This window comes from Penaeus japonicus, unplaced genomic scaffold, assembly GCF_977035675.1.
Source record: "Penaeus japonicus unplaced genomic scaffold, GWHDUDI00000001_assembly GWHDUDI00000038, whole genome shotgun sequence".
NCBI classification, from domain to species: domain Eukaryota; kingdom Metazoa; phylum Arthropoda; class Malacostraca; order Decapoda; family Penaeidae; genus Penaeus; species Penaeus japonicus.
Genome location: NW_028234440.1, coordinates 2,736,344 through 2,751,343, shown reverse-complemented (window position 1 = coordinate 2,751,343; position 15,000 = coordinate 2,736,344). Strand labels below are relative to the sequence as shown.

The following is a 15,000-nucleotide window of genomic DNA, read 5'->3' as shown; positions in this document are numbered from 1 at the left end:
AAAGACGTACTCAGGATTTAACTGACAAAAGATCTCCGAGTGAACGAGCGATCCTGGCTGAGTGTTCGGCGCAGTGGAGGCAAGTCTCTTCGGGAAGAAGCTGCTGTAATTTCGCCTCTTGTACTTGTTGTTTTTCTCTGGTTCTGCTACTGTAGTACGCGCATAAACATATAATTTACGTAAATATGTGTGTATGTATATGTGTGTGTGCATATATATATATATATATATATATATATATATATATATATATATATATATATATATATATATATATGTGTGTGTGTGTGTGTGTGTGTGTGTGTGTGTGTGTGTGTGTGTATGTGTATAAATATAAGTATATATATATATATATATATATATTATATACATATACATACATATAATATATATATATATATATATATATATATATATATATATATATATATATATATATATATAATTATATATATATTATATATATATATATATATATTTATATATATACACACACACACACACACACACACACACACACATATCTGCGAGTGCGGGTATGTTGACTTCTAAATACATAGAGGACATATATACACATCTCCATATGGTCGTTTTTTGAAGATCTAGTTCCCGCGAGGAAATTTCTTTTGGGAAAATCCTGCAGGATGAAAAACTGGTCGGGTTGATCTAATCTTCCTTTACGGCCCCGCGTTTCCTTCATCTCATCTGATAAATCTCATAAAAAAAAGATATAAAAAATGTCGAAGAAACTTAGATTGCTTCCCTTTTACATGAAAATTTGATTTCGGGGAAATATTTTGGTCTCATCATAAGACCCTTTGAAAAACTTCTAAGACCAATTCACAGGCATTATACACATACACGCATTTTATACACAACAGGAATGGAGGAACACAATGTACTCGCTTTCTCCTTCTCCCTTTCTTCATCTCTTTTCTCTTATTATTCTTTTATTCTTCGATCCAATTCTTCTTCTTTCCTCTTCCTTCTCTCTCTTCCTCTTTCCTCCTCCTTCTCTCCTTTACTCCTTCGTTCTCCCTCCTCTCCTCCTCTTTCCTCTCTCCTCCTTATTCCCCTTTACTTCTCTTCTTCCATCCTCCTTCTCTTCCCGCTGTTTCTTTGTAGGCACACGCGCTTTTTTTTTTAGTATTCTTTGTTCTTCCACATTCCTCTTTTGCCTCTTTCGTTATTCCTCCTCCCATGTCTTCCCTTCTCCTCCCTTCTTTCCTACCTTCCTTCGACTCCCTTCACCCTTCTACTGATCCCTCCCTCCCTCCCTTCCTTCGACCCCCTCTCCCTTCACCTTCCCTCCCTCACTCCTCTTCCTCCCTTCTGCTTGCCCCTATACCACCCCCCTCCCTCCCTCCCTCCCTCCCTCCCTCCCTCCCCCTCAGACGTAGGTGGAGGCAACAGCCGCTCACTCTCCATTATCAGGGAAGAGTTGCAGTCCAAGCCTCTAATGGCGGGAGGGAGCGATCTCGATTAAGCGTCACACGGCCGCGGGTTCAAGTGGAAGGGGCCGAGGGGGAGGGGGAGGGAAGGGGAGAGAGAGAAGAAGGGAAGGGAAGGAGGGAAGGGAAGGAGGGAAGGGAAGAAGGGAAGGGAAGGAGGGAAGGGAAGGAGGGAAGGGAAGGAGGGAAGGTGAAAGTAAGGGAAGGGAAGGGAAGGGAAGGAGGGAAGGAGGGAAGGGAATGAGGGAAGGGAAGGGAAGGAGGGAAGGAAAGGGAGGGAGGGAAGGGGACAAGAAGGTTGGGAATCGAGGGGAAATAAAAGAGAGGGGCATAAGAGGAGGGAGGGAAAGGAAAAGGGGGGGAGAAGGGGAAAGGCAAGGAGAGACAGAGAATGGGCGGAGGAGGGGAGGGGCCAGTGGGATCCCTTGGGCCGTCCATCATGGAGTCTCTCCATCTACATAAGACACAGTCCTCGAAGGAAGAAGGGGGACGAGGAGAAGGAGGAGAAGGAGGAGGAGGAGGAGAAGGAGGAGGAAGAGAATGAGGAGGAGGAGGAGGAGGTGGAGGAGAATGAGGAGGAGGAGGAGGAGGAGAATAAGGAGGAGGAGGAGAAGAAGAAGAAGTAGAAGGAAAGGGTTGCTCCTTCTACCTCTCCTCTTCCCTACTTTATGAGCCGCTGGCATCGTGAGGCCGACGAAGGGAAGGAGAGATCGAGAGACGAAGAGTGGAGGAGAGACGGAGAAATGCATCTAAGGAAAAGAAAATGTATAGAAGAAAAATCCGAGAAAAAACGAATGAGAGACGAAAAGAAGGTGAAATTGTAAGAAGAAAAACAAACGAAAAACAAAAACAAGAGAAAGGTCAAAGAAATAGAACAAACGAGAGGGGAGCGAGGGAATAAGACACAAGAGTCGAGAGGAAGAGGAAAGACAGCGAAGGGAAAAGGAGGAAGAGGAAAAGGAGAAGGAAGAATAATCAGATGGGAAGAGGGAGGGGGGGGAGTGAGGAAGGGGGAGAGGAAAGACCAGCAGGAGTATGAGCAGGGGAACAAGGGAGGAGGAGGAGGAGGAGGAGGGGGAGGAGAGAGAGAGAGGAGGGGAGGGAGGAGAGAGAGAGGGGAGGGGAGGGAGGAGAGAGAGAGGGGAGGAGGGGAGGGAGGTGGCAGAGGTCGCGAGAATAAGAGGAAATAAAGGAGGTCCATTGGAAGAGGTCCGGAAGACACTCCGAGGGGAGGGCCGGTCAGGGAGGACGAGTGCTGACGCGGCTGACGTCTACATCTTTCCAGGCTGACAGCTTCATCTGGGGCGCCGGCCCTTCCTCTCTCCTGGGTCGACGCTGTCGTTCCGTCGCCGCTCCCGCTGGCCGCGATCGCCTCTCTCGTCGGCGATCGGCTCGCGATCAGCGGCGAAAGCACACGGAAAATGCTTGCGATTTTGCGTCTCTCCTTTTCTCGGGAGAAAGCTACGGATTTCGTTTTTTTTTTTTAGGGGGGGGGGTGATATAATTTATATGCTGCCTTTCTTTCTCTTTCCTTTTTTGTCCTATAATTTTTCGTGTGATTATGCAAGTACGTTTTTCATTATCAACTCTTTCTCTTTTTACTGACAACGGGTGGGGGGTCTGATCCCCTCCGCCCCCCCTCCCCCCTCTCCGCTCGGTATGGCACGGATCCAACCAATACTGACCATCATCACCACCTCGGAACCTTCCAGAAAAAAAAGAATGGATGGATGGAGAGAGAGAGAGAGAGAGAGAGAGAGAGAGAGAGAGAGAGAGAGAGAGAGAGAGAGAGAGATTCTTACGAGACAATTCCCCATTAGTCATCTCTCTCTCTCTCTCTCTCTCTCTCTCTCTCTCTCTCTCTCTCTCTCTCTCTCTCCCCCCCCCCTCCCATCGACGCCGTCACGGGACCCGACCCGAGCAATAAGGTCGGTTTCCTCGTCTTTCTACACGTCGACGGGGCACAAAGGGCTCCTGGCAGGCACACCGCCCGGGCACAGTACACGTGCGTCGCGCATGACCTCCTCCTGCGGCCGCGTCAGGAACCTCATCTTCATGACGGAGGCGGTGACGGGGAGACTCGCCAAGTGCGCTGCTTCGCCCGACAACCCCGATGGCAACCGGAGCGAGTATTACCGAAGGAAACCGGAGATCGAGTGACTTACACCTATCCCTTACACGGACAAGGGATAGTAAGGGATAGGAGATCCGCTCGCACCACCGTCGCTCCTTCGGAAGGAATACCCTCTCCTCTCGCCCTCCTTATCATCTCCCTAGATACCTTATCACGGGCCCCCCCTCCCCCTTTTACCCCATCTCTCCTCCCACTCCCCTCCCCCCCCTGCCCCCTCTTGATGATCGCTTTGAAAAATCGTTCCGCGAATGAGGGATCGCCGCTCCCTAACCGATTTCCATATCGTTCAGTCCCTCCTCTCCCTCTCTCTCTCTCTCTCTTTCTCTTTCTCCCCCTTCTATTCACCCTTCGCATATTTTTTTCATTATTTCCAATCGTTCTCCCCCTTTCATACTATCTATCCGCACACTTCTCTCTCTGTCTCTCTCTCTTTCTCTCCTTTAGGAGAAAAAGATATTGAAGCTTGTTTTTTTCTTTTTTTTATTTGCTGCTTTTGGAATAAGATTCATTTCGACTCATTCTCTCTCTCTCTCTCTCCCTCTCTCTCTCTCTCTCTCTCTCTCTCTCTCTCTCTCTCTCTCTCTCTCTCTAATCTATTCCAGCCTCTTTCCTCTCCCCCCCTCCCCCCAATGGCCCTAACAACCATTATCTTGGCGATCCTTATTGGCGGAGTGACCAGTACGTCCATCAAGATATAATTAATTGCTTGTTACCAGAGAGCTGCATACGGCGGCCATGATGGATGGAGGGAAGTCGGGGAAAGGGAGGGGAAGGAGGAGGAGGAAGAGGAGGAGAGGGAGGGGGGAGGGAGGGGAAGGAGGAGGAGGAAGAGGAGGAGAGGGAGAGGGAGGGGGAGGAGGAGGAGGAGGTGAAGGAGGGCGTAGATGGAGAAGAGCATGTGGAAGGAGATGAAGAGGAAAAGAAGGAGAGGGAGGATGAGAAAGCTATGGCACGAGGTTTCCGACGTTTCGTGACGTGTATCCTCCGTTCGAAAGACAGTGAATCCGTGTAAAGAGGCGCGAGCAGACCAACGCACACAGACAAATGCAAGCACATACCCCCGCTGCGCGCGCGTGCGAGCACAGTGGGTGGGGGGGCCTCCCTTGCCCGATCAGCTGGGGGTCGAGGCCAGGCGAGGGCGGCGCGGCCTCCAGCTGACCCTGGAACGGCCACTTTGTTCCCAAACGTCGTCGCTTTTATTTATGTTATCGATAAACCTTACATTACGGTGTGTGAACTCTAAACAAAAGCCAGCTCCGTAATTCACACTCGTTTTGTTTATTTTCCCTCCTTCCTTCCTTCCTTCCCTCTTCTCCCTCTATCCCCCTCCTTCTCAGCCAATGCATCTCTCGCGAGCACACACACACACACACACACACACACACACACACACACACACGTGAAGCCCAACGAAAAGCCAATCCCATAGACGGCAGACTTCCCTCCGCGCGCGAGGCTCCTCAACCCCCGCCCCTGATCCCCGAGGCAAGAGTCCTTCCCACGCAAGGAAGGAACCAACCAACCCCCCGGGGCTTGCAGCATCCTCGGGGGCGAATCAAGAAAGAAAAAGCAGCAGGAGCAGGAGCAGAGCGCGGGAGCCGGCCGTCGTTCCAGCAGAAACGAGCAGACAGGCAGCGCTTCCCTATTCAACACGAGCATCCCTCCCCCAACAAACACAAATAGCTTCCATATCTCAGGGTTACGCACCCAGCCTGTTCTCTCACAAGATTGTTCGGGTGCTATTGCCGGTGATGGTGATGATGATGGCGATGGTGATGGGGGAGGAAGGGGGGGATGGTGTCTATGACAGGGGCGGGAGGAGGAGCAGGAGGAGGAGGAGGAGGAGGAGAGGGAGAGGCGGGTATGGAGGAGCGGTGGGAGGGAAGGGGGGAAGAGGGGCGACAGGAATTTGCAGAATTGGAGGAGAAAGGGGTTTGTACAGCCTAAAGCGATGATGGTTCCCGAGGATGTTACGACCATGGCGGAGGAGAGAGAGAGAGAGAGAGAGAGAGAGAGAGAGAGAGAGAGAGAGAGAGAGAGAGAGAGAGAGAGAGAGAGAGAGAGAGAGAGAGAGAGAGAGAGAGAGAGAGAGAGAGAGAGAGGTAAAGAAAGAGAGAGAGAAATAGAGAGAGGGAGAATGAGTGAGAGAGATAGAATGAGTGAGAACGAGAGAATGAGTGAGTGAGAGAGAGCGTAGGAGAGAAACCAGAGACCAGATTAACGGTGACGACAGTGAAAATGCGGTGAGTGGCGGTGCTGTTGGCAGTGACGGTGCTTGGCAGTGCTAACAGCCCGGACCTCTGATTTGGTCGTTGGTTGTGTCAGTATTGATTCGAGTGGCTGGGTGTGTCTCGAATGTTTTGGTGTCGTTAACAGCGGGGCTCTTGTGCATTACGTATTTATCAAGCGCTGAACAAACAAATCATTCGCTGTTGGTTGATCACTTGTCCACAAGAGAAATGGTTACGCCGAAAGGATTTTAAGAAGGAGAAGCGGGGTCGGCGGCCGGGACCAATTTGGCAGGTAGCACACGCTAACACGCTTCGAAATGTCACGGAAGCAAACTCGGCCGCACCGAAGCCGTCATAATTTCGAGACGAGCGAGCAGGCCGCCCAGGTCACTGCCTATGCCACCGCCTATGCTGCCTATGCCACCGCCTATGCTGCCACCGCCGCCTATGCTGCCTATGCCACCGCTGCCTATGCCGCCTATGCTGCCGCCATGCATTATGCAAGCCGATCATATAAACAAGCGCAGGCCTAACTACCCGCTCTATATTTACGGTGGTGACCATTTCCGTTCATCTACAAGTAAAATGGGCCCGTGTTGCTGATCACTCGTTAAGCCCCAGTTTAATTACCAAGCCATCGTCTCATTTGCATAGAAAGCGACGGGGAAGGATGGCACTAAATCACCCGGGGCTTTAAGGGACAGGGAACGAAGGCATTAGCGTGATTTTCGACCTTCTGACCTCCTTAATTCACGTTTATTCCCCGGTGATATGCCTGGCGGAGGTGTGATGATGCTATGTCTCACGCCGGCAGTTCGGTGCCCAAACTGCCTCTTGCCTTCCGCGGCGGCGGCTCTTAGCGGCGCCGCGGCTGCGAGGACGCGGCGCCGCAGCCCAAATGGATTTCGAATGCGGCCCCGAAACTGCGGGATGAATGTGTGTTACACACACACATATATACATACATACATACATATATATATATATATATATATATATATATATATATATATATATATATATACATACAATAACACATATATATATATATATATATATATATATATATATATATATATATATATATATATATATATATATATAAACCCGGAATCATGTGCAAAAAGGGCGCAAGAAGGCCTGCGGCACGCCCTCCCTCCCGCCGCCCTCCCCCGGCGTGGAAAAAGCAGCGATCATTAAGGAGCGCCTGCACTTCCTGCTTTGATGAAGAACGCACTCGTCGCGCGCGTGTCACCAATCTACCAAAGTGCAATGCACGTAACTTGACGCACCATCAGCGGCGCGGGGGAAAAGGCACCTAATTTTCATTTAAACTAAGTGATCGACTACATTTAGTGCCGAGGCTTAAACTTGTTGATACGGGGAAACAGCCAGTGAGCCCCGGATGCTTAACTTTCGATTAGCGGCGTTTCCCATCCAAGCAGCAACTAATTTGTTGGCGCTGCCTCCGCGGTACGATAATTCACGCGGGCGTTCGAGACAACAGGTAAACACAAGGGGGTGATCCATACACGCACTCACGCCGACTCATTAATCTGATGGAATGTTTAGAGTCTTCGCGAGCCTCGTCCCGCTTTTAAGAGTGGCTGGGGATCATAAGGAAATGGAGGAGTATATTTCCACGTCGCCCAGCGGCATGGCGGGGAGCCCCTCACGCTCCGACTTCGGCGCTCGTTATTCTAATATCGCGACTGCCTCCGCCAGCGCCACCGCCTTGACTCTCGCACTCACTCGCCTCGCCACGCACGCAATCTGCACGAGGCGGGAGGACGGATGCAAGGGCAGGGGCGAAAAAGGACGAGCCAGGAGGGGGGAGGGGGAGGAGGGAGGGAGAGCGTGTGTGTATTGCACCTAGGAAGGATGCTTAAAGCGGCACCTGCCAGCGGCACGACAACAATCACACGCTCTTTTACTTTCGCAAATTCCCGAGGTCGGCCGACGCGGCGGCGGGAGGGAGGGAGGGGGGGGGAGGGCCTCTCCGGGCATCATCAGAGATCCCGCCTTAATTTTCTTTTAAAAAATCTAATTGAATAAATGGGTTTTAATGGCTGGCATCCTTTTTAACTTGTACAAATGAGGCATAAGCGATTTCCCAAGGTGAAATTAATTGCAATCAAGGGGGCGGTAAAACTCGGGAACGATGGGCCGGGGAGGAGCGGCTCCTTGGCGCTGCGCTCACGGATGCCAACAGCAAAGGCTTCCGCGTTATTTACAAATGATTTTCTCAATCCCCAACCGGCGAGTCTTAATGTAATCCAATGGTGAAAAACGGCGCCCCTGGAGGCTCTTTAACGTCGACCGGTTGTTTGCGGCCTAGTGATTAAATGCATAAAGAAATTGTTCTCCAGAACCTCTGCCGCGGCCAGGTGCGAGGGTTGGCAACACCGCTGTGGATAGAACAGCTCCGGTAGGCGTAAATCAAGTCGCACTTAGTCGAGTATTAATCCACAGAGCGGGATTCAATCCTCTGTGAAAGCTCTTGCGAAGAGGTTAATGATAGCTTGGCCTTTCCTCAGCCTCTCGTTCTTATTCCATCCACCATTTTCAATTTCCTTTCCCCTTTCTCCTTTTTCTTCTCCCGGCGATACACTTAGACTATATGACCTTGATTCCCAAGTTTAGACATTTACATAATCTAGAACACCCCCTCCCCTCGCCCCTCCCCCCCTCCGATTCCTTCCCCTCCCCTTTTTCTTTCCTATATCTTCCGAGTTTTTGTAACCTCTTCTCTCTCCGTCTTTCTCTTTCTTTTTTTTTCCTTTTTTTTTGGTTATCTGGCTTCCTTAATACGGGTGCGGTGACGGTAGAGTCCTCAAATGCACATTTATTGACGGGAAAGTCGCCTTTAATGAACTTGGCTGGAGGGAAATCGATGCAGGGGGCTGATTACAAACTCTATCAATCTTGGGGTGAGACGGAGAGAGGAGAGGAAGGAGAGAGAGAGAGAGAGAGAGAGAGAGAGAGAGAGAGAGAGAGAGAGAGAGAGAGAGAGAGAGAGAGAGAGAGAGAGAGAGAGAGAGAGAGAGAGAGAGAGAGAGAGAGAGAGAGAGAATACAAAAAAGTAAGACAGCTAATGTGAGAGGCAAAAATTAGGAAGAATATAAAAATGCAAGAAAAAGAAAGAGAGAGATCGAGGAAGATAGGGAGAAAGATAGAAGTCGGGAACACTTGACAGCGAGAGGGAGAAAGTGAGAAAGGACGAGGGAGAAAGAGGGAAAGGACGAGGGACAACGAGAGAAAGGACGAGGGAGAAAGAGAGAAAGAGAGAGAGGGAAAGATAGAAGTCGGGAACACGAGAAAGCGAGAGGGAGACGAGGAGAGGCCGAATATCGAGTAATACAATATTCCCGTCATCCCTTTGCTTTTAAACTTTTCCCTCCGATCCCTCGCCCCGCGGCCGCCCCTCGGCCTACGTCGGGCCCAATGAGCGCGCGCCCCAAGACGAGGCCGCGAGGAGGAGGAGGAGGAGGAGGAGGAGGAGGAGGAGGAGGAGGAGGAGGAGGAGGAGGAGGAGGAGGAGGAGGAGGAGGAAGAGGAGGAGGAGGAGGAGGAGGAGGAGGTGGTGGTGGTGGTGGTGGTGGTGGTGGAGGGATGATCAGAAAAAAAGATAAGAAAGGAATAATATGAATAACAGGAAACAACTACGAAGGATTGAAGGGGGCCTTCCTTCCCCCCTCCCCTCCCTCCAAAACAAAGCAATCAGCCTTCATTAATACAGTTCCGTGTCTTCCCTCCCTCCCCCTTAGCCCTCCCCTCCCTCCCTCCCTCCCCCATTTTCGTGCGCGTCCGGTGCTCCATTTTGTGTAGGCGCTCAACCCTTGCTCCATTACACGCGCTCCTTCTCGCCTGCCCTTAGATCCTGGGCCCGCTAATGGGCCCGATGACGGCTATCACTTATGCCGCTTCCTCCGCGCCCTTTGATAAAGTCGCGCCGCAGAGGGCCGCGCTGACTGATGGTCGAGGACGTGTACTAGTTCCTGCAGAAGAGGGACGTCGCGTCGGCCGAGGGAACCTCTGCTTTTTATTCGTTTGTTTCCTCCCTTTCCTCCTCCGCGTCGGCTGCGCTCTCCCTGGGAGCCTCGGCGCCTCGCCGATCCCTCTGACCGGGATTATTCGGGAATAACACTCAGAACTTTCGCCCTGCTTCTCTCTCTCTCTCTCTCTCTCTCTCTCTCTCTCTCTCTTTCCCTTACTCCGTCATTCCCCACAAGTACAACCCTCTCTCCCTTCACCTCTCCTCCCCTCCTCCTCCCACCCTTCCCTCCACCCCCTCTCTCCCACTCCCTCTCTGTCTCTTTATTTCCCTATCTATTTCCCTCCCCCTTTTTTGCCGCCCCCTCCCCCCCTCCCCCCCTCGACCGTCTACCCCGTGATATCTCTAGCGTCGCGGGAACACCTGCGCGCCTCCTCGCCGCAACTCAGACATAATCAGACAATTTTAATCTCCTGAGACAGCTCACCCTCTCGCTCGCGCCAACGGAAGCGTCTTGCTATCATCATATTTACTCAGCGGAGTGAGGAGGAAGAAGAGGGGGGAGAACGGAGAAGAGGGGGGGAGATAGAAGGAGATAAGGAGGAGGAGGAGGAGGAGGAGGAAGAGAGGGAGAGCGGAGAAGAGGGGGGGAGATAGAAGGAGATAAGGAGGAGGAGGAGGAGGAGGAGGAGGGCGAAGAGGAGAAGGAGGAGGGGAAGAATGAAAGAGGGGGAGACAACGAATGTAGTAAGAGAAAAAGAAAGGAGTAAATCAACAAAGAAGACGAGGTGGAGGAAAATAAATTGATATACGAGGTGAAAAAGAGAGAGAGAAAAGGAGGAAAGGGGAGCATGAAAAAAGAGACGAAGAAGCAGATAAAGAAAAGGTTAATGCTGACAGTAATGAACAAAACGGAAGGGGAAGACAAGGAGGAAGATTTTGGCATTTCTCTCTCTCTCTGTCTCTCTCTCTTTATCTCTCTCTCTCCCTCCCTCTCTCTCTCTCTCTATCTCTATCTCTTTCTCTCTCTCTCTGTCTTGATCTCCAAAAAGAAAAAAAAATATATAAAAGATAAAAAGAGCAAAAAGTAAGACAGCAGAACGATCTTGGTGAAAATGACCCGCCTAAATGAAATCAGGAAGGAGCAAGCAAGAAGGATGAGCGAGAGAGGAACCGGGGAAGAGGGGAAGGAAGAAGGGAGGGGGAGGAAGGGGAGGAGGAGGAGGATGGGGAGAGGGATGGGGAGGAGGAGGATAGGGAGAGGGAGGAGAATGAGGAGAAGACGGAGAAGAGGAAGAAGAAGAAGAAGAGAAGAAGGAAATGGATAAGGAAAAGAAGAGAAAAAGAAGAAGGAGAAGGAGAAGGAGAAGAAGGAGAAGAAGAAGAAGAAGGAAAAGGAGAAGAAGAAGGAAAAGGAGGAGAAGAAGAAGGCGGAGAAGCAAGAAGGGCACTCCCCCCCACCCCGCCCCGCCCCCACCAGCTTCCGGAAGCACCGACGGGCACTGGGAGAGAATATCATAACGCTGCTGGAAAATCCTTCGTTTCCCGCCTCGCAGATAATGATGGAAGCTCCCAGCGGGGGTGTGAGGCGGGAGGGAGGGAGGGAGGGAGGGAGGGAGGGAGGGAAGGAAGGAGGGAAGGAGGGGTAGGGAGGTGATGAAAGAGGTACTGAATAGGCCTTGATGTCTTTACTTCGATAAAAGTAGATAAGCAAATAAAGAAACAAATGAATGAATCAATGGAGTGAAATCAAGAGAAGGAACACGACCGAAAATCGTAGCAACTATTTGAGGAATACAGATTCATGTTCACCTATTTTCCTTATACTTTATTTAAGAGGAAATAAAGGGCCTCTCGAAAAAAATAAAGTTAAAAAAACTCATATATATATATATATATATATATATATATATATATATATATATATATATATATATATATATATATATATAATCCTAAATATCTATATAATGTCCTTAAAAAAAGAAAAAGAAAAAAAAGACCATAAAAAGAGAAAATGCAAACGAAAAAAAAAAAAAAAAAAGCGAATCCAAACTACACCGATAATCCCAAACCCAAAGACCGAAAGACAGGGAAACGCACACTCACCGGTCTCTTCCCGCTTCCTCTTGTTTATGTTTCCATTGGGATCCGTGTGCGGCGGGATGCCCAGGATGCCGTTGATGGAGTAGGAGCCCTGGCGCTGGAGGGCCGTCTCGTGGGGCGCGGGCGGGGCGTGGGCGATCACGGACGTCGCTTGGGATACGGGCGACAGCGTGCCAGGCATCGAGTGCTTGGCTTTCTCCGCGGCCTTGTTGCGGACGATTCTGCGGGGGAGGAAGGGGGGGGGGTTAGTTGGTTGGATGGAAGGGCGGAGCGGGAGGGAGGGGGAGGAGGGAGGGAGGGAGGGAGGGAGGGAGGAGGAGGAGGAGGAGGAGGAGGAGGAGGAGGAGGAGGAGGAGGAGGGAGAGAGGGAACGGGGGAGAGGGAAGAAGTGAGAGTGGGAATAAAAAGAAGAAGTGAGAAGAAGAAGAAGTAGAAGAAGAGAGAGAGAGAGAGAGAGAGAGAGAGAGAGAGAGAGAGAAGGAAAAGAGAAAGGAAATGTAAATGGAAAGAGAAAATGTGTATATATAAAAACAGACAGAAAGATATATTCAAAACATGAGAAAAAAAAAAATCATAACATTTACATGTAGATTCATATACACATAAAAATCGCCATGCACTTTTTCGTCCATCAAAAGTTATCGCGTAAAAAACACATGCACGGTGAGAACAAACTACCCAAGGTGCAAATCGCGCTCGTCCAATCGGAAAACCGGTCCCCCCCCACTTCCCCTTCCACCCCCCTCACCCCCCCCTGGATCTTGCTTGACACATTACCCGGCCGCCCACAAGCACAGCCACGAAGGAGCACCCAAAGGCTCACACGCACCGAGGGACCCTTCTCCGAGGCGGGCACACACACGCCCACGCCCACGCCCACACACAAACAGACAGACAGACAGACAGGCTAATCAGCCGTGCGGGTCGGGTTTCACGCACTCGAATTAATATCGGCGCTGGCATCGATTACCGGCGCGTCCGACGGCCCGCCCTTACAATTACGAGGGTCAACACGGAGCCCTCAGGAGCCACGCCGGACGCCTCCCGCTCGCACCTCCTCCCCCTCCTCCTCCTCCTCCTCCTCCTACTCCTCCTGCTCGTGCTCTGTCCTCGCCCCTTCGGCTCCTCTCCAGGCAGGTCTCGCCTCAAGCACCAACGCGGAGGATAAACAGGAAGAATGATAGCAACGCTGATAAAAGCAGGAAGCAATTTCCGTTATTTCCTAAAACGGGCGATACTGATAGAAATCGCCCCCCCCCTCACCCCGCCGACCGCGAGTCAATAGGCAACAAAATGGTCACGTGTTATGTAAATTGTTGCCACCGTCGTTTATTAATTATCATCACGACCGGAGCGCACGGCTGGCGGGCGAGGGGAGAGGGGAGAGGGGAGAGGGGGGGCGAGAGAGGGGAGAGAGAGGGGAAAGACAGAAGGCCAAATAGGGTGTACACACCTAACCATCATAGGCAGGTAACATGATACACTTTTCTCACCTGTTAAGGGTTGTTTTTGTGCTCTCGAGTGGACTCGGAAATTACTTGCGAGGTGTGTGTGTGCGTGCACGCGCGTGGGCGTAAAGGAGCTAATCTACCTCAACTGAGGATCTTACGAGAGTGTGTCCTTAAGGGCGCCCTCCGCTTGAGCCAAGGGACGTGGGGATGGACCCCTCAGCGGAAGGTAAACAAGGCCCCCGTTTGAGTCCGAAGGCGCTGTGGGGGGCCTCCTCTGCACACGCCCTGCAGTGGCCGCGTGTGTGCAGATCGTTTACCAAGCAAAGAAACAACCTTTTTTCTCTTATGGAAAGATGTTACACAATCACTCAAGACGGAGAAGTAGACAAGCCAAAGAAACGTTTCGCTCAAGAAGAGGAGGAGGTGGACGAGAGACAAAGTGCCGCAGAAAGAAACTCGAAAGACTTTCTGAAGCGAGGACCTTCACAACGAAGCCGTCCTCATCCCCATCTGGTTTGTAACTAGCAGTCCATGTGCGCGCGTGTGTAATGAGTATATATGTGTGTGTATCCTCGGCCACGCCCTGGGACAACAGTTACAGCGAGGCCGCACACAAACACATCCGCAGACACACTTCGTAACCTGTTTGTTTGTGGCCTGAGGGCAGGAGGCCGAACGGGCGTTTGATAGCGTCGATTAATTTCCACGCAGCGCCAAAGCGAGGGATCTGTTAGGCGAGTGTTTCGCTTTGTGTCTTGTGCTCGACTTCGGCGTGTAATTCGTCCAGCGTCGATCGTCACTCTGCTCCCCGGATCAATGGCGCCGAATTAAGGCTTTGCGCTGGACCAACTCTTCGGCAGTCGTTCATTCGCAGGAATATGGCGCGCCTTCGACCCTTGATCACCTGCACGCGAAGGCAATCAGAAGGCTCCTGGCAGGTGATGGGCGGCGCGCGGGACTCAACCTACAGCGGCAATTATCCTTTCTCTCTCTCACCCCCCCCCTCTCTCTCTGTGCGTTCGTCCTTCTCTCTCTCTGTGCCTCTCCCTTCGCTCTCTCTCTCTCTCTCCCTTCCAGGCGAGGGCCGCACAAGGGCAGGCGTAGTTGTGCCGCCGGGGTCCCTCTCGGCCGCCCCCTCGCCCCTCTCTCCCGGGGGACCTGCGTCTACATTTGGTCCTCCTCCCTTTATTGCTAATAAATTCCTTTATTAATTCGTACTTCTCCCCTGATGCACTTTTTCTTTATTGGAACGACCTCCCGGGACCGTCGCGGAGGGGAGATTTCTTGGATTTTATTTACTGCTATTTCTTTCTACATTTCGGTTGATGTTACACAATCGCCCGTTATTTAAATGGCCTCGGAATCGGTGGCGCCGCCGACGGGGAGGAGCTCCGTCCTGGAGCGAAGGCAAGGCGCAGCGAGGAGAAGGAGGAGGAGTGGGTGGAGGAAGAAGAGAACAAAGAGGAGGAAAAGGAAGAGGAGGAAGGAAGATGGAAGAGAAGGGCGAGATGGAGCAGTGGGAGGCGCAGCCGAGGTGGAGCGGCGGCCGTCAGCTGAGGCCCGACGCGCCACATGACATATTTACTCATCAATTACTCCAGTGAGTAGCCCGGTGTGCCATCAATTCGCCGAG

General features: G+C 51.4%; 1 protein-coding gene across 19 annotated transcripts in view; it reads right to left on the bottom strand.

Moving 5' to 3' along the window:
• LOC122259888 (uncharacterized) overlaps positions 1 to 15,000 on the bottom strand; it is a 205,668-nt gene that overhangs the window by 20,594 nt on the left and 170,074 nt on the right. For 12 of the 19 annotated variants that reach the window (XM_086533067.1, XM_086533064.1, XM_086533083.1 and 9 more), the window contains one exon: positions 11,914 to 12,137. In XM_086533067.1, coding sequence (XP_086389193.1) covers positions 11,914 to 12,137 — 224 coding nt within the window. The remainder of the gene's footprint in view (positions 1 to 11,913; positions 12,138 to 15,000) is intronic. The other 7 variants (XM_086533070.1, XM_086533069.1, XM_086533078.1 and 4 more) reach the window with 1 other exon arrangement.